Below are 24,466 nucleotides of genomic sequence, written 5' to 3'. Positions count from 1 at the left end.
CCAAACATAATATTCTAAATAGTCTCACCAATGTCTTATACAACTGCAACATGACCTCCCAATGTCTATACTCAATACTCTGACTGATGAAGGCCAATGTACCAAAAGCCTTTTTGACCACCTTATCTACCTGCAACTCGACCTTCAAGGAACCATGCACCTGTACTCCTAGATCCCTCTGCTCTACAACATTCCCCAGAGGTCTGCCATTTACTGTGTATGTCCTGCCCTTGTTCGACGTTCCAAAATGCAACACCTCACACTTCTCTGTATTAAATTCCATCAACCATTCCTCCGTCCACCTGGCCAATCGATCCAGATCCTGCTGCAATCGTTCACAACCATCTTCACTATCTGCAAAACCACTCACTTTTGTATCATCAGCAAACTTGCTCATCTTGTCCTATATGTTCTCATCCAAATCATTGATGTAGATGACAAACAGTAACTGGCCCAGCACCAAACCCTGAGGCACACCACTAGTCACAGGCCTCCAGTCTGAGAAGCAACCTTCCACCATCAATCTGGCCTAGTCTGGTCTGTTCTGATCTAGCCTGGTCTAGTGTAATGTGGTCTATTTTAGTCTGGTATGGTTTAGTGTAATGTGGTCTGGTCTGGTCTAGTGTAGTGTGGTGGGTCTGGTTTGGTGTAGTGTAGTCTGGTCTGGTTTGGTGTAGTGTGGTCTGGTCTAGTGTAGTGTGGCCTGGTCTGGTCTGGTCTAGTGTGGTCTGGTTTGGTCTTGTGTAGTCTAGTCTGCCCTGGTTTGGTCTAGTCTGGTCTAGTGTAGTCTAGTCTGGTCGAGTGGAGTGTAGTGTGGCCTGGTCTGGTCTAGTGTAGTGTGGTCTGGTCTAGTATAGTGTGGTCTGGTCTAGTGTAGTGTGGTCTGGTCCAGTGTGGTCTGGTCTGGTCTAGTGTAGTGTGGTCTGGTCTAGTGTAGTGTGGTCTGGTCCAGTTTGCTCTCGCTGCCAGGATCCAATGCGATCTGACCAACCAGAGCAATGTCCATGCAGAACCTTGTCAGGGCCGTGGCAGCTGTTTGCTGCATTTCCCCATGTCCAATTAGCTGATGCTAATGGCTCTCGTGTTTCCATTGCAGGAGTGACAACGGTTCTGACAATGACCACGATCAACACCCACCTCCGGGAAACCCTTCCCAAGATCCCATACGTCAAAGCAATTGACATTTACCTGATGGGCTGCTTTGTCTTTGTCTTCCTCGCCCTGCTGGAGTACGCCTTTGTCAACTACATCTTCTTTGGCAAGGCCCCAACACAGCACCAGAAACCCCCGGGCAGCAGCAGCAAGAACTACACCACCAGGTTCCCCAACACCGGGGTGAGTGCATCAGGGTGGGGGTGAGGGGCGGGGAGTAGGGGTGGGTGAGTAGGGGTGGGGTGAGGGAGTAGGAGTGGGGGCGGGGAAGTAGGGGTGGGGGTGAGGGTACGGGCAAGGGGTGGGGGCGAGGGGTGGGGAGTGGGGGCGAGGAGTAGGGGCGAGGGTACGGGCGAGGGGCGGGGGCGGTGGAGTGGGAGCGAGGAATGGGGCGGGGAGGGGACTAGGGGTGTGGAGTAGGGGTGGGGGCGAGGAGTAGGGATGGGGAGGGGAGTATGGGTGGGGGCGAGGGAATGGGAGGGTAGTTAGTGGGAACTGGGTGGGGGCAGAGTTGGGAGTGGGGATGAGGGTAGGGGTTGGGCAGTGATGACCCACCCTTGCTCCAGCAGCCACTTCTTTCAGAACCTTCTGCATGACCTGGCCTTCAGATTGTGCCTACTGTTGGAAGAACAGTCTGGGTGTAACGGTCCGTACACTCTGGGTGTGAGACACTCTGGGTGTGAGACACTCTGGGTGTGAGACACTCTGGGTGTGAGACACTCTGGGTGTGAGACACTCTGGGTGTGAGACACTCTGGGTGTAACATCCATACACTTTGTGTAACCTCTCACGTGGCCATCTCAGGGACCAGGTGGGCAGGCGAGAGGTCACCTGTCCTAGTCCTTGTGACTGTGTGAGAATCTGCAGGAAAACAATGGGGGGGGGGGGGGGGGGTGTGTGAACGGATTCTCCCGACACTGGAGGAGCCTCCAGCTGCTGCCGTGACCCCCCCCACTGGGATCTGCAGACATCAGGCCTCAACAACTCAGTCATCCTGATGGATTTGTGCAGGGCCAGAGGAACAACTCTTTCTGCCAGTTATTGGACCACTGACACACGGATTACCTGTGAGGGGTGCCAGATTCCAGATTGTACCCCTGATTCCAGATTGTACTGATAGAGGGTGCCCTTGATTTCAGATTGTGCTGATTATGGATAACATTTGAATATTGATTCTGCCAATTCAGGGGAGATTCAAATGCAGATTTTCTCTTTATTGGCAGTACCTGCTGACAGTGTGGTGATTATGGACGAGAGGTGACGGCAGATTTAGCCGATGAAGATGATGCCGATGTCGTTGTTTGTTGCCGGAGCATCTGATACAGTGGCAGGTTCCAGCTCCAGGTCCCGGCCCCAGCCCCAGGTCCTGGTTCCCGCTCCAGATTCCCGCTCCAGCCCCAGGTCCTGGCTCCAAGTTCCGGCTCCAGGTTCCTGGCTCGGCCCCAGCCCCAGGTCCCGGCTCCAGCCCCAGGTTCCTGGCTCGGCTCCAGCCCCAGGTCCAGGTTCCCGCTCCAGGTCCTGGCTCGGCCCCAGCCCCAGGTCCCGGCTCCAGCCCCAGGTTCCTGGCTCGGCTCCAGCCCCAGGTCCAGGTTCCCGCTCCAGGTCCTGGCCCGGCTCCAGCCCCAGGTCCCGGCTCCAGCCCCAGGTTCCTGGTTCAGCTCCAGCCCCAGGTCCCGGCTCCAGCTCCAGGTCCTGGCTCCAAGTTCCGGCTCCAGGTTCCTGGCTCGGCTCCAGCCCCAGGTCCTGGCTCCCGCTCCAGGCTGGTTTTGTTCGAGGATGGGATTGTCGACACTCCCTTGGTACAGATGTGGCCAGTTGTGGGCAGCAGGTGATTGCAGATACACATTTGTGACATTAGTCTCCTGCCTGCTGATTGTGAACAGCTGCGGATTATTGATTTTAATCCAATTGCAAAGAGCGAATACTGTGGGGCCCACATTCCTACAGGGTGTGCTGGTTGGCAGGAAGCGGGCAGCAGATTGTGCTAACTGTGGGTGTCGAGTTGGTACATGTGGTGACAATTCAGGACAGCTTCTGAAGGCAATTAGTGCCCAAGACGTGCCTTCTCATGCTGCCAATTATGGTGGAAGCTGACAGCTCTTTGTCAACGCACAAGGAGGTATCATTGACCTGGAGTGGCCAGACACAATGTGGCAGCAACAGCATGTCGGAAGCTAGGAATCACGTGGATGTAACTCACTTCTGGACTCTGCAAAGCCCGTCCATCTACCAGCGATCTGCCCTGGACCAATCTCTGGTGGTCAAGCTGTCAGGAAGGCACACCAATGCCTCCACTTCCTCAGGAGACCGAGGACATTTGCCATGTCTGCAATGTTTCCTACAGACTTCTACAGATGTACCCTAGAAAGCATGCTGTCAGGTTGCATCACAGCTTCGTTTGGGAACAGCTCTGCCCCAAGAAATTGCAGAGTTGTAGATGTAGCCTGGTCCATCACGGACCAGACTCCCCCCCGTGATTCCGTCTACTCCATGCCGCCTTTGCAAAGCAGCCAACATCATCAAAGACCTTTCCCACCCAGTCATTCTTTCTTCACCCCACTCCCTTTGGGCAGAAGATATAGAAGTTGAAATCACACACCATCAGACTCAGGAACAGATTGCTCTCTGTTATCAGGCTTCCGAATGGTCCTTCTGTAAGCCAGGGTACTGTCCGATTTACATATACACAATGTACGGTTCTACAAAAAAACATTATTAGAACAGAGACAGTTGCTGTAGAGCCACACGATTGGTGAACTGTGATGTGATTTGCACTTGGTCTGGTGAACATCAGCAGTATAATATATCACATAGAACAGTCAGTGAACACCGGCAGTATAACATACAACATATATATAACATATAACAGTTTAACCATACAACAGTTGGCTCAACACTGGTGTCTCAAAGGCCAGCGAGTTTGGGAAAAGAGAAGGCAGAGATTGTTCAATAGCAATGCTTCACATGATGAATTGAGTAGGTGTTGAGAAAATCGTTTAAGTTGTGGAGACACAGTAACCTAGGATCCATAAATACAAGACAGCAGTCCAGGAACGATAGATAGTTAAAAGTGGAGCTCCCTCCCAGGATAAACCAGGGCAAACTGGACCGAGCTGCTGGCAGAAACTTGTAATGAAGATGCCGTGAAAGTACCTCAGAAAGGAATGATAAAATGTTTGGATGGTTTTAGGTGGAAATGGTAGGTACTGTTTTATAGTGAGCAATTCCCAGACCGCCTAGCCTGAAACAGATGTGTCGATGCAGTGTCTATGGTCCTTGTGTGTATGCAGAGTCAGCAACATGTTTATTCTGAAACTATTTAGCCCGTTTAACTTTGGCATGTCTTCAATTTGACAGCAAATTAGCAACAAAACGGATATTTTTCCTGCTAAAACACATTTTCTCGCTGCACTTTAATCCAGGTCCAAGCCTGTTCACAATCAATGCAACTAACAGCACTCTTTATTCACCCAGATTGATGCCCATGGAAACATCCTCCTCAGCACCTTCGAACTCAACGAGGAGGCCCTGCCCTCAGAGGCAGCAAGCAGCGTCAGCAACTCCCGTAACTCCGTCATGTCCTTTGATAGTTCTGGAATTCAGTTTCGAAGGGTTGGGTCCAGGGACGGACTCGAGCCCACCGCCCGCGAGCGCAACCGAGACCGCACGCTGACCAAAGGCCGTCTGCAGCGACGCTCGTCCAAGCTTAAGCTGAGGATCCCCCAGCTGATGGATGTCAGTGCAATCGACAAGTGGTCGAGAGTCGTCTTCCCCATCACCTTTGGCTTCTTCAACATCATCTACTGGCTGTACTACGTGCACTGACAGAGTTGGGAGCCCAGCTCCACAGGGACAGGCAGGTCTTGTGCTCACAATAATGGCAGCAGGACTTCATACACATGTAAAAAGGGGGAGCGCCTGAGCTGGATGTTTTGTACAGTTCTACTTGCAGCCGCTACACATTCCCTGACATTGAAACCATGACTACTGACCTCTGCTCTTCAACTGCTTGCTTATAACTTCCAGCCACTACAGACCACTATCAGAAGCTTTCAGAGACTCCAGGACCAAACTGTCAGAATGGCTGAGCTGTAGACGAGCACACAAGCAGGGGAAATGTCAGGGAGCGTGAGCAATTGTGGGCAGGGTGGCCTTGTTTGTAGATGACCAGAGTGAAAGGTGATGCCTGTTACTCACCGGGATGGTTGGCAGGTCTAGAGACCCATTAATAGGGGCATGGGAGGTAGAGATAATGGGGAAGGGGACAAATCTGTTAGCACAGTTAAAAAGAGTGAAATGGTTTCATTGTAGTGGTTGGATGTCCTGGAAGAGCAGGAAGCACGTGATCGTGAGCTGCCCAAAGCAGCTCCAGTCCCTGGCCTCTGATCACGCTCACCCTGATCTGAGACAATGCTTGTGGACTCTGAACATTACCAACTATCTTAACTTAAACACAACACAACTGGAAGAGGACCAGCTGAGATCCTGACCTCTGGTGTTGTACGTGTGGACTTTGCACATTCTCCATGGGACTGCGTGCGTTTCCTCCCACATCCCAAAGATGCGTGGGCTAATTGGCCTCTGTAAATTGCCTCGTGTGTGGAGATGTGGAATGAATAAAATGGGATCAGTGTAGGATTGGTATAAACGGGTGGTTGATGGTCAGCACAGACTCAATGGGCCGAAGGGTAGGTTTCTGCATGGTATCTCTCGAGGACTCTATCCGGACACCCATCAACATGTCCTGACAGCTGCAGATCCATCCAGAGCTGCACCAACCTGCTCAGGAAGATGTCAGTAGCCCCCTACCGTGTAGCCCGCCCAGACCCACTCTCACACACCCAGACTACAACCCACTCAGACACTGACCAACCAACTGCTTCCCACATGGACAAATGTTCACCCAGATACGAGCTGCCTGCCGAGACCTAAACAAACACCTCCACAGCCAACAAAGCACCACCTCAAACTGTTGCCTGACCAGACATCCACACCATTTGTGTCTGCTGACAATGTAGAGATAGATACACTGGGTCACTTCTCTATCACCACTGTCTCCAAGATCACATCAAGCTGCTGCCAGAGACCTGCCCAAAGCAGCACCAGTCCCCTGCCTCTGATCATCCACACATCACCCTCACCCTCTGATCACCCACACATCACCCTCACCCTCTGATCACCCACACATCACCCTCACCCTGATCCATCACATGCCCATGACCCCCATCCCACGTACATGGGGTCTCAGCAATCAGCTGGATTCGTCCTCCAAAAGGCTCGGGTGAAGTGGACAGACTGTTCTCTCCATGTTGTTCTCCCTGGTGTGAAGAGGCAGCCACGTGCCAATCAGACCAACGAGCTGGTGTCAGAGGCCAAGTAACCTCCCAGCCAAAGCACATCCGTGACAAGATGATTGTTTCAAAGACCAAGCCTAGCTTTTTATTTAATGTCAGATCTACTGCATTAGTTGATTTAAAGTCCCCGTTGACATGAGGATTGAACTCATCAATTACTGCTTTGGCTTCTTGTCTGGTAACTCAACCACAGGACAGAACTACTGGCACTGACAGCAGAGGGAGCTTTGGCCATCCAGCTGGACAGGCATCAACCTCACACACACAGCTGGACAAGACTCACACACAGCTGGACAGGCATCAACCTCACACACAGCTGGACAAGCATCACACACAGCTGGACAGGCATCAACCTCACACACACAGCTGGACAAGCATCAACCTCACACACAGCTGGACAGGCATCAACCTCACACACAGCTGGACAGGCATCAACCTCACACACAGCTGGACAGGCACAGAACCTCACTCACCCAGAGATGCTCAGACACATCAGGCTGCCCCATCCCCAGACCAGGCTGCCCCATCCCCACATCAGACTGCCCCATCCCCAGACCAGCAAGGTACAATCCTCGAAGGACGGCTCCATTCCAGCTCATGGAAGGAAAGCCCAGACGATGAAAGCAATGCCCCCATCCACACAATAATCACCTCACTGTCAACCATTGAACAGCACAGCATCCCCTGCGAGTATCCCACCCCATCCCGAGAAAGTCTTCCTAACCCACCCAAAGATTGCCGGGGCCTTCGGAAGATTCACCTCGAGAAACACCCCAGCAAATGCCCTCAGAATATGGCAGACAATTCATGGCGGAACCAGAATATGCAAGGTTGCTCTGGCTCACCTAAGCCCAGCCACTAATGATCAAGCCTAATTAAGAAATAACCATCACAGTTGACTCAAGTAGTCCCCAGCCCACCTAAGGATTAGCCCTCCGCCCCAACTGTACTCCAGACTTCCCTAGGATTCCCCACACTTGGAATAGCCCCACCACAACCGCCAACCAATCCATCACTTGTCCATGCAGAGTTGGTTATTCACACAGCAGCAGCAGATTAAAGCCTGCATTTTAGGGGAATAGTTTCATTGAAGGTTTTCTTTCTCCATATAATTCAGACGTTCTACATTGGAAGAGCAAGGAAGGATGAAAGGTGAGATGAGAGGAGAAAGCACAGGGAGAAAGATAAAGGAAAAGTGCAGGAGGCTCACTGAGGAGACCCAGTTTCTTTCTTTTTTTGATGCCCTAGTTTATTTCCAATAGCCTTGCAAAGATTCCTAGCCTTTCACTGCTCTTTCCAAGACGATGCTGACTGCATTGGGCAGCAGGCCAGTCTGTAATATTGCTGAACCCATTGGGCAGCAGGCCAGTCTGTAATATTGCTGAACCCATTGCCTTGCTCAGGGAGCGCAGCAGTTTCGATCATTCATGTTTGAAGGACAAATTGACTGAAGTCAGTCCAATACAAATCAGTCAGTTTCCCATGGAATGTCACCTGGCTGTGTCCGACTGAGGAATGGTCCTGTGTCCCCCCCCTGAGTCCAGAGTGCAAATATACAACGGAATCCATCCGTGATAACCTCAGATTGAAGTCAGCACAAAGAATTGGGGACGGAGGAGACAGTAGGTATTGGAATCTTGAGCAGAACAAAACAAACTATTGGAGGAACAGCAGATTAGGCACAATCTGGAGGGAAATAGACAGATGATGTTTTGGGACATTTGGGTCACCTGGCCTGTATGTGAATGGTACCCAAGAGTGGACACTGATGACAGTAATTTTGTGAGGGCTGGCCTGTTTTTATTCTCAAGTACAAGGTACTGCTGAGCAAGCAGGGAGCTTCCCTCTTGCAACGTTTAGTCGGTGTACATAGGTCTTCCCACTTTGGCTCAGAGAACTATTCAAATTACTTGGAGCAACTTTGCAGGGATAGTCAGTCCCTGGGGTTTTATTTTGAGATTAGAAGCAAGTTGGACCAAGCCACATGCACTCCATTAAGGTTTGGAGATGTACGGTGCATGCCTTGAGTGGCAGGACACATGCTTAGGGCATTTATTGTTGATGTATAGCATGGCTTTCCTTCCTAGGTGAATGGAACTGTTAATCAGTTACAACAAATGAGTTACTGCCTCTAATAAAACAATGATGAAAATCAAACAATACTCTGCAAATACAGAAATGATTCATTAATTTGCAAAACAGTTTCTGAACATGAAGACAAGATTGCAGCAAAAATTAAGATATCAGGAGAATGGTGGGAGAATACCCTAATCGCCTAAACAATATAACAGAAACAAAAATGTTACTGAAATGCCAATTATTACAGATAGTCAGGGTAGAGCACAGATTACCTGATTCACCATCCACAGTGAAGTTATCATCTCCTGAAATTTATCATTCAAAGTTCATGAAAAGCAGATAGACGATCCCACTACTAATTCCTATGGACAGTGTAATAAACACACTGGCAAGGCAGCTCATGCACAGCTAGCATGACCACCAGGCAAGCAGCTGCCCTCACGGCCAGTCTAAGGGCGGCCCTCACTGCCAGTCTGCCCTCACGGCCAGTCTAAGGGCTGCCCTCACTGCCAGTCTAAGGACTGCCCTCACTGCCAGTCTAAGGGCTGCCCTCACTGCCCGTCTGAAGGCTGCCCTCACTGCCAGTCTGAGGGCTGCCCTCACTGCCAGTCTAAGGAGTGTTTTCACCAAATTCATGAATGCTTTGTTGCTTTTCTCAAAGTGGTCACTGGTCTGTAAGGTTGCAGGAACAATTGGTGCTTACCTCATAACACGGCAGCCCCACCAAGTTATTTGTGAGACTATTGTCCATTGCAAGAGTGAGATATTTCAAGGCTTTGTGGTAGATCAGCCCTTGGATAACGCACAACGCAACGAGTAGGTTTGTATCAGGTGTGATTGGAACAATTGTAGACTTCAACAATGAGAAGTGAGCTATCATTCGCCATGCACACACAGGGATGGGATCTTCTACCCAGCAGAATACAGAAGCGAGAAGTGTCCTTTCGAGTTTCTGGTCTTCCAAACCTTTAATTGACCATCCTTAAACAGGAAATTCCCCAACCCTCACCTTCCAGCTCCAGCACACACTCTTCCCCATCCACAACTAATCAGCATTCTCATTACATTTTTACAATGTGAAAACCCTGCCCTACATCAGACTTTCACACAGAGATCCGTTCCTGCTGAAGTGATAATGATATTCTTTATTTATTAAACTGATAAAAGGTAGAGGTCTTGGAAGTAGTATCAATGTTTAGTCAAACGTAATTCTGTAGTTCCGTTCCTGCTCCTTCTGCCGCACTTCAAATTGTTTTGATACATCCTCCACCTTCTTCTGCAACAAAACTGACAAAAGGAGAGAAAAATGCCATGACCACAATGCCCCAGACACCATAAAGCAATAACCGCTGTGAGTAGTCTAGTCTAACGGGAAAGTGATGACAGTCGACTGGAGATTAAATACCAGGTGATCCTTGCTCACCAATCGCTCAGAACAAGGATCGACCGCACGACACAGACAGTGGCATCCAGCACACAATACCTTCTCTCTTCCTACCTGGGTGTTGATGAAAGTCACAACACATACTGTAATGCCACCAAGCTAAGATCAGAACTCCATGCACTCAGTCAATACCTGGCAGTGTTTCACTCCCCTATCTCAAAACTATGGAATGTGTAGGAAAGAACTGCAGACGCTGGTTTACACCGGAGATACACAAAATGCTGGAGTCATAAGGAATAAGCTCTTTCTTAATTATCTCACATCTTTCATGATAAAATCTCTCAAGAACAGTGCCTAATGAGTTCAGTTTTCAGAAGCAATCATCAGTGGGGGAATAAGAGAACGAGGAGATAAGGCGTGGTCTGCAAGCATAGGCCCCATGACGTCTACCAGAGTGGAAGGAGTCTGAAGATGGGTCAAAACAGAGAGAGGGTAAGGGAGCAGGGATGAACAATTCAGGAACATGCCATAGAGTTTATGTAGGTGTGTGTGTGCCAGAATGCTTCAGCACATGGTTACATGCACCTGCGTGTGTGTGTGTCCATGCTTTAATATGCCTGTTCATCCAGCAGTAGAGGTGGTGTGGAATGTTTTTGGATGCCTTTTCCGCTGGACCAGATGAGGCTCAACTTCATCTGTGCCTTTGGGATTGTCACAGCCACGACAGGGCATACATTTATTGTGGACACACCACAATATGGAGCAACACAAAGTGTTGGCGAAAAGTAGCAGGTCAGGCAGCAACTGTGGAGGAAATGGACAGGCAACCTGTTGTAAAATTCCCTCCACAGATGCTGCTTGACGCGCTGGGTTTCTCAGCTTACTGGACTACTGAGCACAAAACTGACAACAGGCGCTGAAAGCTGTGGTGTGCCACGGAACCAACGGGAGACTCTAGTGGGAACTTTAAGTCGTTCATTGAATGAATAAAACAGACGAATTGGAGAGGAATCAGACTGCAGACCACCACCACAGCAACCACAATCTGCTCGTTCTTTTCACAACGCAAGTTTGACACTTTTAAAATACAATGCAAGAAAGATGTAAAGTGTACCTGAGCTCTGATCTATCCACTGCAGTGAATCCATGTGAGCATTGAGAATTTTGCAGATTTGTTGCAACTGGAACACAGAAGATACAAAAGAGAGGAATTAATCTGACAGTGTAGTAAAGTTGTAACCCATTCCATATCCTCAGAAGCAGTTTCTCCACGCAGTACAAATATGAAGCACGGTGCTTTGATCAATGGTTGTTGGCGCCTGGTCTAAATGCAGCGTTGCACTCGTGCAGCACGTACCAAAAGTGCAGCACCCACCAACAGTGCAGCACCCACCCACAGTGCAGGGCAAGACAGCAGTGCAGCACCCACCAACAGTGCGGCGCCCACCAACAGTGCGGCGCCCACCAACAGTGCGGCGCCCACCATCAGTGCGGCGCCCACCAACAGTGCAGCGCCCACCAACAGTGCAGCGCCCACCAACAGTGCAGCGCCCACCAACAGTGCAGCGCCCACCAACAGTGCAGGGCAAGACAGCAGTGCAGGGCAAGACAGCAGTGCGGCACCCACCAACAGTGCGGCACCCACCAACAGTGCGGCACCCACCAACTGTGCGGCGCCCACCAACAGTGCGGCGCCCACCAACAGTGCGGCTCCCACCAACAGTGCGGCGCCCACCAACAGTGCGGCGCCCACCAACAGTGCGGCGCCCACCAACAGTGCAGGGCAAGACAGCAGTGCAGCACCCACCAACAGTGCAGCGCCCACCAGCAGTGCAGGGCAAGACAGCAGTGCAGGGCAAGACAGCAGTGCGGCACCCACCAACAGTGCAGCACCCACCAACAGTGCGGCACCCACCAACAGTGCAGGGCAAGACAGCAGTGCAGGGCAAGACAGCAGTGCAGGGCAAGACAGCAGTGCAGGGCAAGACAGCAGTGCAGGGCAAGACAGCAGTGCGGCACCCACCAACAGTGCGGCGCCCACCAACAGTGCGGCGCCCACCAACAGTGCGGCGCCCACCAACAGTGCGGCACCCACCACAGTGCAGGGCAAGACAGCAGTGCAGGGCAAGACAGCAGTGCAGCACCCACCAACAGTGCAGCGCCCACCAACAGTGCAGCTCCCACGAACAGTGCAGCTCCCACCAACAGTGCAGCTCCCACCAACAGTGCAGCTCCCACCAACAGTGCAGCTCCCACCAACAGTGCAGCTCCCACCAACAGTGCAGCGCCCACCAACAGTGCAGCGCCCACCAACAGTGCAGCGCCCACCAACAGTGCAGCGCCCACCAACAGTGCAGTGCCCACCAACAGTGCAGCGCCCACCAACAGTGCAGGGCAGGACAGCACTCAAGCAACGGATTGCGAGAGGTTTCCTGTTCAATTGGTATCACATGGCAACCTGGAATATCTTATTCCGTGAATGTCTCAATTTAAACACATAGTTTGACAACATTTGAATTTTCAATGACCAATTGCTATTAATCCTCACAATATTTGGCCTGTGAATATCATTATTACACGGCACCACTTCTGTTACATCCAAACTGAAAAAGAAATAAATTATCTGCTGAATGGGTGATACTGGAACCAAAGTTCACTGTTTGGATTAGCCGGACTCTGGAGTCTCACAAAACATCGTGCTTCTCTCAGCTGTGACGTTTGCATTGATCAACACGCCAATTCACGATTAAATCAGTCACACTAATCATATATAACTGTAAACTACAGTGATCGTACGGTCGTACAATAACACAACATCAATCCTAGAATGTGATCAGTTGTAGGACAACACAAACCTGAACGATACCAGGGTAGGTGGCTCCCTGTAAAGCAGTTCAGGATATCAGGGAGCAGTTGTGAAGAAAGATATTTGACAAAGAAATATAATAGTAGGCAATGCTTCCGCAGAGTCATGGAGATACAGCATCCACCGACTCCACGCCTACATCTACCACCCATTTACTATTTACCATCTTTAATTCTCTCCACGTTTTCAGACTCCATGCAGATTTCACATCGCACCAACACATTAGGGGCAACCTTCAGCGGCCCATTAACCCACCGATCCACACATCTTTGGGATGTAGAAGGAAACCAGAGCGCCTGGGGGAAACCCACGTGGTCACATGGAGAACGTGCCAACTCCACACAGACAGCACCCGAGGTCAGAACGGGATTGGGTCTCTGCCGCTGCAAGGCAGTTGTTCTACCTGTATACTGCATAAGGTATACTGCATAAGGTAGTATAAGGCAGTTGTTCTACCTGTATACTGCCCCAAAGAACATTTAAGTACATCATAACCTGCTTTAACAGAATGAGGGAGTGAACAGCTGCAAATCTGCCCAGGTCGACTGACTGAGCGACCTACAGTGTACCCTCTGGTCCACTGACTGAGCAACCTACAGTGTACACTGTAGTACACACAGATGGACTGACTGAGCAACCTACAGTGTACACTGTAGTACACACAGATGGACTGACTGAGCGACCTACAGTGTACCCCATGGTCCACATTCTGTGTACTGGTCCACATACCGGATCATTGATTTCAGAAGAGCTGTTACTGGTGTTCAGGTGCTGGATAATTTCCTTCAGATCCTGGGCCATCCTCTTCAATTGAGCATCAATATTTTCTGCCAATTTATATCTAGAAAGCAACACCAAACAAAGTTGTCATTTCAGATCTATTCTCAGAAGGTCTGGCTACAATCAGTGGCACCTGCCCAGTAACCCATTCTAACTCCTGCAGGAGTATCCCATTGAGAGAAGAGACACCTGGAAATGAATGGAGAACAGTCTTAATTATGTGGTATAACACAAAGAGAACAGATCCCCTGCAAACATAGGAACCAAATGAGTTGCCAGGAGATTGATAAGGGCAGGGCAGTGGATGTTGTACACATGGATTTTAGTAAGGCTTTTGATTAGGTCCCTCGTAGTAGGCTGCTGACTTATTGCTGATGACGTGGTCGTCTGGGCAAAGCCTGGTAAATGATGATTTTTGATCGGTATTTGGTTGGACGACAGCCACAGATGAAAAGACAAAAGCTGAGATAATGAGAGAAGAGATGCAAATTGTGAAGCCAGAGGAAGGGATGCAAGTGGAAGGGGAGAAACAAGCGAGAGTCCAGGTGGGGTATCTTGAACACAGGAGGGGAAACAGGGGGTTAGGGGGGGAATTAGGGTGTGTAGGTTAGTTACCTAAATCGGAGAATTCCATGTTCATATCTTGGGGTTGAGAAAGGGGAAGCAAGAGCAGAACAATGGGACACTGAGATGAAGATGAGGGATCCATCTATGACAGCAGCAGCAGCAACAGCAGCAGCAGCAGCAGCAGCAGCAGCAGCAGCAGCAACAGCAGCAGCAGCAGCAACAGCAGCAGCAGCAGCAGCAGCAGCAGCAGCAGCAGCAACAGCAGCAGCAGCAGCAGCAGCAGCAGCAGCAGCAGCAGCAGCAGCAGCAGCAGCAGCAGCAGCAGCAGCAGCAACAGCAGCAGCAGCAGCAGCAGCAGCAGCAGCAGCAGCAGCAGCAGCAGCAACAGCAACAGCAGCAGCAGCAGCAGCAGCAGCAGCAGCAGCAGCAGCAGCAGCAGCAGCAGCAGCAGCAGCAGCAGCAGCAGCAGGGAAACCACATTTACTCATGAAAGAGAACATCTGGTAGGTGCTGGAATGGAGAGCCTCATCATGGGAGCAGATGCGGCAGAGACAGAGAAATTGAGAGAGGGGACAGTTGCTCTGCTCGAGGCAGGGTGGGAGAAAGTGTAGTACAGATAACTGTCCGTAGGGCTGTAGTAGATGCTGTCGGTATGATATCAAGAAAGGGGAGAGAGGTGTCAGAGATAGTCCAGGTGAATTTGAGGTCAAGGTAGCTTAGTGGTAAAGTTAACGAGTTCTGCACGGGGGCCAGGCGGCCGCCACTATGCAGTCGTTGATGTAGTAGGGAAAGTGTTGGGGTTGGGAAACTCATTGGGTCTCTGTTCAAGGAAGAACGGGAGGGTTGAGACCCATTCTACTGACCAGAACGATGCCTGGATTACAGGGTATTGGCTGCAGGGAGAGGTTCGGTCCACTTGGACTGGTTTTTCTGGAAGACCAGAGGTTGTGGGGAGATCTAATAGAAGTATATAAAATGATGATTGTCATAGACAGGGTAGACAGCCAAAACCTATTCCCCAGGATGGAGATATCAAATACCAGAGGGCATAGCTTTAAGGAGAGGGGAAAGTTGAAGGGTGATGTGGAGGCAAATACCATAGTGGCATTGTGGATAGGCTCATGGATATGCAAGGAATGCAGGTTGATGGGTTTTGTGCAGGCAGAGCAGGGTTGGTCTTGGCACTATGTTCAGCACGGGCATGGTGGGTGGAAGAGCCTGTACCTGTGCTGTACTGGTCTATGTTCTATCTACACTCCAGTTCCAGTCATGCAACACCTAAAATTTAGAATTCTTGTTTAGCTTTACGAGTTGGCATCTCTCCATCTTCTCTGACCTTAGCGTTAAACCTACAATCTGATCCAATTCTGGTCTTGTGTATCCTTCTCATTAGTATTACTGCCACTTAACTAAAACAGGCTGCCCCTGCCCTACAATGTTTTGAAGGACAGTGTTGAGGGAGTATTGATTAATTCCATTCTGCAGTAGCCCTGCCCTGGAAATGGCTCAATGCAGGGAGAGCTTTACTCTGCATTCTGCATCTGACCCACTAACACACGTGACACTCACGTGTGCTCTCGCTCTTCGTCTGCATGCTGCAGGTAAATGGTGCCGTGATGGTCACGGACGGACTCCTCCAGCGGTGCCAACAGGTCCTCCAGCTCCTTCTGCTGGGAGAGGATGAAGTCCAGCTCTTGGTCCAACCTAGGGTGCAGGTGGGAGGAAGGCTAGCATCAATTACAAGCTCCATTCTCTAACACATTCTTAAGAACAAGCTGGACAGTGACAATTTGCTTCTCCACAGACGTTGCATAAATGTACCAGTCAAAATACATTCAAACAGAAAAGTTATCCTAATGCAAGAAGTCGTGTCAAATATTATAGAAATATATTTGTCTTGAACAAGACTGGCAGATGCCACCCCTCCTCATAATGTTACCACAGTCCAGGTATCACCCTGGTCTAGCCTAGACCCACTCCCATGATCATGTGGCTTGAGGGGGCGGACAACCTCACTTCAGAAGAGGTGGCAACTGGGATGAAGGGGGAGGATGGAAGGGGCGGGGGGGATAGTGGAGGGGGGAGGACAGGAGGGGCGGGGGGGATAGTGGTGGGGGGAGGACAGAAGGGGCGGGGGGATAGTGGAGGGGGGAGGACAGAAGGGGTGGGGAGGGAGTGTAGGGAGGGGGGAGGCAACAGTACCGCCCGATTCACAGGCTGACTGAACATTTCTATTGCCATGACCTTCTGCTCTCCAGACCACAGGCTGCCGTATGCTGGGCAACTAACTCATGCCCAGTTGCATCATTTCACTCCCAGTGACCAAATATTTCCACCCGATTATTTCCCCAGCAAGATCCTTAACTCATGGATGGTTCATAGCACAAGTAGTATAAGAAAATAACTGCAGATGCTGGTACAAATCAAAGGTATTTATTCACAAAATGCTGGAGTAACTCAGCAGGTCAGGCAGCATCTCAGGAGAGAAGGAATGGGTGACGTTTCGGGTCGAGACCCTTCTTCAGACTGATGTCAGGGGGGCGGGACAAAGGAAGGATATAGGTGGAGACAGGAAGATAGAGGGAGATCTGGGAAGGAGGAGGGGAAGAGAGGGACAGAGGAACTATCTAAAGTTGGAGAAGTCAATGTTCATACCACTGGGCTGTAAGCTGCCCAGGCGAAATATGAGGTGCTGTTCCTCCAATTTCCGGTGGGCCTCGCTATGGCACTGGAGGAGGCCCATGACAGAAAGGTCAGACTGGGAATGGGAGGGGGAGTTGAAGTGCTCGGCCACCGGGAGATCAGTTTGGTCAATGCGGACCGAGCGCAGGTGTTGAGCGAAGCGATCACCGAGCCTGTGCTTGGTTTCGCCGATGTAAATAAGTTGACATCTAGTGCAGCAGATGCAATATGGGGTGGTTACAGTGGTGAATGGGGCATGCCAGGGCACCGAATGCAACAGTCAGGACCTCACGATGCAGCTCTATTGGACTTTAATCAGGCCGCATTTGGAGTATTGCATGCAGTATTGGTCAGCCCCAATAGGAAAGTACACCAGAATGCTGTAGGAAGAAACTGCAGATGCTGGTTTATACTGAAGATAGACAAAGTGCTGGAGTAACTCAGCGCGTCAGCAGCATCTCTGGAGAAAAGGGATGGGTGACGTTTTGGGTCAGAACCTTTCTTCAGTCTCGATGAGAGTTTTGGCCCCAGGGAGAGGTTGAATAGACTTGGATCGTTTATTCTGGAACAGAGGTTGAGGGGAGACTTGACAGAAGCATATAAAATGATGAGAGAAATAGATAGGGTAGACAGTCAGAATCTTTTCCCCAGGGTGGAGATGTGCAGCACTAAAGGGCAAAGTTATGGGGTGAGAGAGGGGGAGATGTGTTGGGCATTTTTATTTTACACATAGGGTGATGGCCTGGAACACATGGCCAATAGTGCTGGTGGAGGCAGAGACGATATTGGCCTTTATGGGGGGTTTTAGATAGGCTCATGGAAGCACAGGGAATAGAGGGACATGGATCACATGCAGGCAGATGAGATCAGTTTAATGGCATCATGCTTGGCACAAACATTGTGGGCCAAAGGGCCTGTTCCTGTGCTGTACTGTTGTGTTCTAGGACGTAGATGTAAAGCTCTCCCCAAACAAATTAGTGTATTGGTTTCTCCTAAATGGCCATCTGGGTCAATGTGATTGCTTCTGCTGTACATTCCACGTAAAGGAAATTTTGGAAACAACCAGAGCATAATCCCCCAGATAGTTTGTGGATTAACTGGACATGAAGAATGGCCCCTTGTGTGGGTGAGGGGTAGAATCTGAGGGCAGGTAGGTGGGAATCTAGGGAGAAGAAAACAGGTTTGGTGCAGGATTCATGAAATAGGTCTGTTTCTGTGACGATAAATCTCCGGTTCTGAGCACCAATGAATCTGTGGGGTTAAAATGGTGTAATATTGAAAATAAACTGACCTCTTCTGGTCCAGTTTCACTTTCTCTGCTTCTCGGTGTAAAGCTGTGATCTAAGATAAAAACAACAGGAAAGAGAACAAGGTAGAAGGCTTTCAATATTCATCCTTTAACTTTCGTGAATAACCTCTTTAGTCCTAACTCCTACAGTCTGCCCTTTCAAAAAGGGATGCACAGGAATAAATTCAAGATGCTCTTCAGCAAACCGTAGTGATGTAACAAATGAGTCGATGAATGAAAGTGCACCACAGATCCAACACCAGCAACAGTAGAGTCATCTAAACATAGCACAAAAAGTAAGGAAATTTGTGTTTGGTAGATTATTTCTTTGTTGTAACAATGCTTCTTGGCAATAAATCTTATTCTGCTGTTGCTATTGACTCTTGTTTTGGGCTTCTGGTACCCCCAGGTGCTGACAATCAGGTGCCTGATTGGCACCTGATTGGCAGCATCTGTGAGCATGGGCCCTGCTACAGTGGTCAGTAGGTGTCTGCTCCAAGAATCGGCATGCCACGTTTGACTGATCTGGATAGGGCCCGTGCGATAGGGCAACTTCAAGCTGGTGTTCCGCAAAACCAAGTTGCGGCATTATTTGGAGTGAGCCCTAGTACTATCTCCAAAGTGAAGGCCAAGTTCCATATAACGGGGGATGTCAGAGAGGCCGCGAAGTGGGCGTCCCAAGAAGACGACACCCGAAGAAGACCGTTTCCTCACCCTGTCAGCACTTAGGAACCGTAGGCTGTCTTCTACAGATTTGCAGTCAAGGTTTGCAGGACGATATGGCCGACGGCTCTGCCCAGACAATTCGGAACAGACTGCACGCAGCCGATCTCCGGTCTCATAGGGCTGCCAGGAGGCCTGCCATGACTGCCCTTCACCGTCAGGCCCCGTTTGCGCTGGTGTCGGCAACACGTGCACTGGAACCTGAACATGTGGAGGAACGTTATGTTCAGCGATGAGTCCAGATTCTGCCTACGGCAGTTGGATCATAGGGTCAAAGTGTGGAGAAGACGCGGAGAACGCTATGCTGATTGCTGCACCGATAGAGTAACATCTTTTGGTGGAGGCAGTGTGATGGTGTGGGGCGGCATCTCCCTCACTGGAAAAACGAGGCTTGTCATCATTGGAGGCAATCTCAATGCAGAGAGATATCGAGATGAGATTCTGCAACCAGTAGCAATCCCATATCTCCACAGTCTGGGACCGAACTCTATCCTCCAAGATGACAATGCTCGCCCCCACAGTTTCTCAGAGACTCCAGAATTTGGGAGTGGAGAGGATGGAATGGCCTGCCAGCAGTCCTGACCTCAACCCCATTGAACACTTGTGGGATCAGCTTGGGCGTGCTGTTCGTGCCAGAGTGACCAACACAACCACGTTGGCTGACTTGCGACAAATGCTGGTTGAAGAATGGGATGCCATCCCACAACAGTGTGTGACCAGGCTGGTGACCAGCATGAGGAGGAGGTGCCAGGCTGTTGTGGCTGTGTATGGTTCTTCCACACGCTACTGTTTATTAAACGAATAAATTGTTAAATTGCCAATATGTCTTGTTTCTTCAGACTTCAATCATCCAATCCACCAAACAACACCGAACAAGAGTCAATGGCAGAATAAGCTGTTTGGCATTGGCAGAGAAGATTTGGCAAATTTTTCATGGGCGCAACCCATATACTCAGCTCTGCTGCTCATCCCACAAATGCATGTTCCTTACAAATGTGGCACCATTTAAAAGGGAAATAAACAGGCTTTCCAATGGTATAAGATTTATTGCCAAGAAGCATTGTTACAACAAAGAAATAATCTACCAAACACAAATTTCCTTACTTTTTGTGCTATGTTTATAAAAGTGCACCACACATCCAACACCAGCAACAGTAGAGTTGTCTATAAAAGTGCACCACACATCCAACATCAGCAACAGTAGAGTCGTCTATAAAAGAGAAATGTTTGCGGTCCAATGTTTGTAAGTTATCTCCGAGACATGGGAATTTTCGGTAAAGGGTGCCAAAACAAAACTCTTCATTTATGGAACTCATCAACCACAGTTCGATGCTGAGCAGAGTTTGTCAAATTGACCTTGTTGAATGTCTTACTAAAAATCCACGTGGACAACATCCACTGCCCTACTTTCATCAATCACCTTAGTCACCTCCATAAAGTTTGCAAGAGTTGACCAACCCCACACAAAGCCATGCTGACTGTTCCTGATTATCCCATTCTGTTCCAAATATAAGCAAATCCTATCCATACAAATCCTCTCCAACGGGTTCCCAACCACTGATGCTCAGTTCACCGACCTACAATTGGTGACCTACAATACCCATTTCCCTCATAAAGGAATAATTTTGGCTGCTCTCCAGTCGTCTAGAACCTCATCTGTGGCTCGAGGAAACATGAAGGCCCCAGCAACTCCTCCCATGCCTCTCTCAATAGCCCGTGAGAGGTCCCACCCACCTTAATACTCCAAGAGATTCAATACCACCTCCTTCATGATCTCAAAATGCCCAATTAGCATAGCTACACTGATCTCAGTGTCCTCCCCATCGTGATTGCTGATGTAAAGCACTAGTTTAGAACCTCCCTTAAACATTGACTTCAAGCACAGTGCCCCCCTCCCTCCTCGTGTTTTTAATGTGTGTATAAAGTGCCCAAGAATCACGTTAATCCTGCTTGCCGAGGACCTGTCGTGGCCCCTTTTGGCCGCTCTAATTCCCTGCTCAAATTCATCTGCACATTTTATCAAGACAGTTTTTTTATGCTGCTTGTCAATTTCTAGGTAACTTTTTAGGTTTCTAATTCCCAATCCAAATAATATCATTGAGCAATACAAATATTGCTCATCAATTGCGTTATATTCCATTTGTGCTGGGGAAACTAATAGTATTTGTGCTGAGGAATTTGTGCTGCGGAAACTAATAGTATTTCCCACTTTGACTGCAGACTCCCATATCTTGGCAACAATAGAATTTAGCTATCTGACTTTCTGAACACTGGCTGCCTTCCAATCTTCTAAACCTCCCAAAATTCCATTCCACTTGCTTTTGGAACAGCTCTGCCCAAGATGGTAAGAAATTGCAGAGCTACAGATGTAGTCCAGTCCAGGCCTCCTACTGCAGACAGAGATTCTCATATTTGAGCAGCATCTACATGTACTTGAATTACCAAGGCATTTAAGTCTTGGGACCCACTGTGGGTAAACAGGATTAGTGTAAGCATGTCCAACAAATGCCGTGGTTGTGGTGGGCTGAAGGGCCAGTTTTTGTGCAGCGCGACTTGCTGATTCTATGACACAAATGTGTTCCAAAACCATCAAAACCAATTTTCATTGTGCCTGCACCTCACCATATTTGCATTGACAATAAACTTGACTTGAAATTCTATTTTGTGCATTTTGCTCACCTTCTCTCCATTTTCTATCAGCATTCGGTCCCAGGCATTGACCTGTGTGGCCTGGTGCAGGAACTGTTTCTCCTGGTCCTCCAGTTCCACACTCCACTTGTTGATCAGACCCTCCAGCTGAGCATACGACATTACTGGAGACGCACTACAAACACAAGTGGACAATGTGACCTTTCAGGCAAATGCTCCCCAATTTCATACCAGTCTTGCAGCATGCCATTCCCTTAGTACCAACAGCAACATACCGGGCCCTGGTGAGACCGCACCTGGAGTACTGTGTGCAGTTTTGGTCTCCAAATTTGAGGAAGGATATTCTTGCTATTGAGGGCGTGCAGCATAGGTTTACTAGATTAATTCCCGGAATGGCGGGACTGTCGTATGTTGAAAGGCTGGAGCAATTAGGCTTGTATACACTGGAATTTAGAAGGATGAGGGGGGATCTTATTGAAACATATAAGATAATTAGGGGATTGGACACATTAGAGGCAGGAAACATGTTCCCAATGTTGGGGGAGTCCAGAACAAGGGGCCACAGTTTAAGAATAAGGGGTAGGCCATTTAGAACGGAGATGAGGAAGAACTTTTTCAGTCAGAGAGTGGTGAAGGTGTGGAATTCTCTGCCTCAGAAGGCAGTGGAGGCCAGTTCGTTGGATGCTTTCAAGAGAGAGCTGGATAGAGCTCTTAAGGATAGCGGAGTGAGGGGGTATGGGGAGAAGGCAGGAACGGGGTACTGATTGAGAGTGATCAACCATGATCGCATTGAATGGCGGTGCTGGCTCGAAGGGCTGAATGGCCTACTCCTGCACCTATTGTCTATTGTCTAACATGACCAATCTATCAGAGCTATTGGTGTTTGTTGAACAGATTGCTATCATATCTTAACCCAACTTTCCTTATATCTATCAGTGGTGCCGAGACTGAGCAACATTGCAGCCATTGACCGTTTCTTCTGAAGATCTTCAGCCTCTTAACACAGTGTGGTTCTACCGTGACCTGGGGCAAGAACACCCTGGAACACCACGGTGTTCTACCGTGACAAGAACACCCTGGACCAACTTGTGTTGGTCTCACAAAACAGATTTGACCTATTCTTTCTCCCCTAGGCCATTCTTCCCACTTACAACCTGAGGTTTCTGGGCCCCAAAGCTGCACATCTTTATTGAAATGCAATCCCCTTGCCCCTCCACCACCACCCTCCTCTTGCTTTACCCCCTCCACCACCACCTCCCCTTGCCCCTCCCCTTGCTTTACCCCCTCCACCACCACCCTCCCCTTGCCCCTCCACCACCACCCTCCCCTTGCTTTACCCCCTCCACCACCACCCTCCCCTTGCCCCTCCATCACCACCACTCCTCTTGCTTTACCCCCTCCACCACCCTCCCCTTGCTTTACCCCCTCTACCACCCTCCCCTTGCTTTACCCCCTCCACCACCCTCCCCTTGCTTTACCCCCACCACCACCACCTTCCCCTTGCCCCTCCATCACCACCACTCCTCTTGCTTTACCCCCTCCACCACCACTCCTCTTGCTTTACCCCCTCTACCACCCTCCCCTTGCTTTACCCCCTCCACCACCACCCTCCCCTTGCCCCTCCACCACCACCACCCTCCCCTTGCCCCTCCACCCGACCCTCCCCTTGTCCCTCCAATGTACTGAAAGCCTTCTTGAATACCCAATCTATCTGTGAGATCACTTTGAGGGAATTATGAACCTCCACACCTAGATCCCTCTACTCTACAACTGACCAGGCCTCTGCCAATCACTGTGACTTTCCAACCCTGACTTACCAAAATATAACACCTTCCACTTACCTGCAATAAACACCATTAACTATTCCTCTGCCCACTTGCCCAGCTGATCAAGTGAATGGGTTAATTAGGGACAGTCATTGTGGCTTTGTATAGGGCGTGTTATGTCTCACTAATTGATAATGGCTGGGACCTCTGTTGTTTGTGATATATATAAATGGCTTGGATGTAAACATATACGGGTCAGTTGGTAAGTTTACAGATGACACCAAGATTGCTGGGGTCACGGACTGTGAGGATACAGCAGGACAGAGAGTGGCTACAGAAATGGGTGGTTAAATGGCAGATAGACTTTAATCTGTGCAAGTGGGAAGGGCATTTTGGGAGATTGAATTAACAGCAAGACCTTCAAGAGCATTGAGGTACAGAGCATGATGGGGTCCAAAGTGCCCATGGGCAAACCGAGCAATGACCCCAAACAAAATGCCGGTCATCAGGATGCATAAACATGCTCAGTACATTACATGCTCACTCAGTACATTACATGCTCACTCAGTACATTGCATGCTCACTCAGTACATTACATGCTCACTCAGTACATTACATGCTCACTCAGTACATTACATGCTCACTCAGTACATTACATGCTCACTCAGTACATTACATGCTCACTCAGTACATTACATGCTACCAAACCAAATCCCTCCTCCAGTAATGGAAAATGCTGGAATCTGAAACATAAACACCAGAAGAACTCAGCCAGTCAAACGGCCTCTGTGGTCTTGAGACCAGTCAACGTTTCAGGTCAGGGACCTTCAGAACTGGTGGAGAGTGGAGGCCTTAACTAGAGTATGTCATTCAGTACTCCTGTTTGCTTCAGGCTCCAGCACGTACAGTTCTATTAAACAGAGACCCCTCCACTCTTCCGAGGAAGGGACTCGGATCCAAAACTTTCACAGGTTTTTACTTCTGCAGATGTTACTTAACTGACTAAACTCGCACAATGTTTTTGTTTCACATTCCTTCCACCTTCTTACATGCCTTACTCCAAATGATTTTGAAAATAAAGTCACCATTAAAACAAATGATGGGTTTCTCACCAATAAGAAAGAAGAGAGGCACCAAAAGATTTGTGTGACCTGTTTGGAAGGCACATTGTGCACA

The 24,466-nt window shown here is 49.4% G+C and overlaps 2 protein-coding genes across 2 annotated transcripts in view; one reads left to right on the top strand and one right to left on the bottom strand.

Annotated features, from left to right (window-relative positions):
- The window catches only part of LOC144600723 (gamma-aminobutyric acid receptor subunit beta-4-like), a 59,390-nt gene extending 50,698 nt beyond the window's left edge, over positions 1 to 8,692 (top strand). The window contains exons 6-7 of the mRNA XM_078412645.1: positions 1,097 to 1,335; positions 4,627 to 8,692. Of these exons, the coding sequence (XP_078268771.1) occupies positions 1,097 to 1,335; positions 4,627 to 4,977 (590 nt within the window). The 3' untranslated portion in view covers positions 4,978 to 8,692. The remainder of the gene's footprint in view (positions 1 to 1,096; positions 1,336 to 4,626) is intronic.
- Positions 8,693 to 9,712: 1,020 nt separating this feature from the next.
- The window catches only part of LOC144600722 (uncharacterized), a 54,842-nt gene continuing 40,088 nt past the window's right edge, over positions 9,713 to 24,466 (bottom strand). The window contains exons 8-13 of the mRNA XM_078412644.1: positions 21,555 to 21,699; positions 18,156 to 18,205; positions 15,752 to 15,886; positions 13,565 to 13,676; positions 11,084 to 11,150; positions 9,713 to 9,872 (exon numbers count right to left, since the gene is read on the bottom strand). Of these exons, the coding sequence (XP_078268770.1) occupies positions 9,781 to 9,872; positions 11,084 to 11,150; positions 13,565 to 13,676; positions 15,752 to 15,886; positions 18,156 to 18,205; positions 21,555 to 21,699 (601 nt within the window). The 3' untranslated portion in view covers positions 9,713 to 9,780. The remainder of the gene's footprint in view (positions 9,873 to 11,083; positions 11,151 to 13,564; positions 13,677 to 15,751; positions 15,887 to 18,155; positions 18,206 to 21,554; positions 21,700 to 24,466) is intronic.

The sequence above is a fragment of the Rhinoraja longicauda genome, chromosome 15 (assembly GCF_053455715.1).
Source record: "Rhinoraja longicauda isolate Sanriku21f chromosome 15, sRhiLon1.1, whole genome shotgun sequence".
Classification (NCBI taxonomy): domain Eukaryota; kingdom Metazoa; phylum Chordata; class Chondrichthyes; order Rajiformes; family Arhynchobatidae; genus Rhinoraja; species Rhinoraja longicauda.
This window is presented reverse-complemented; position numbering and strand designations above follow the sequence as displayed.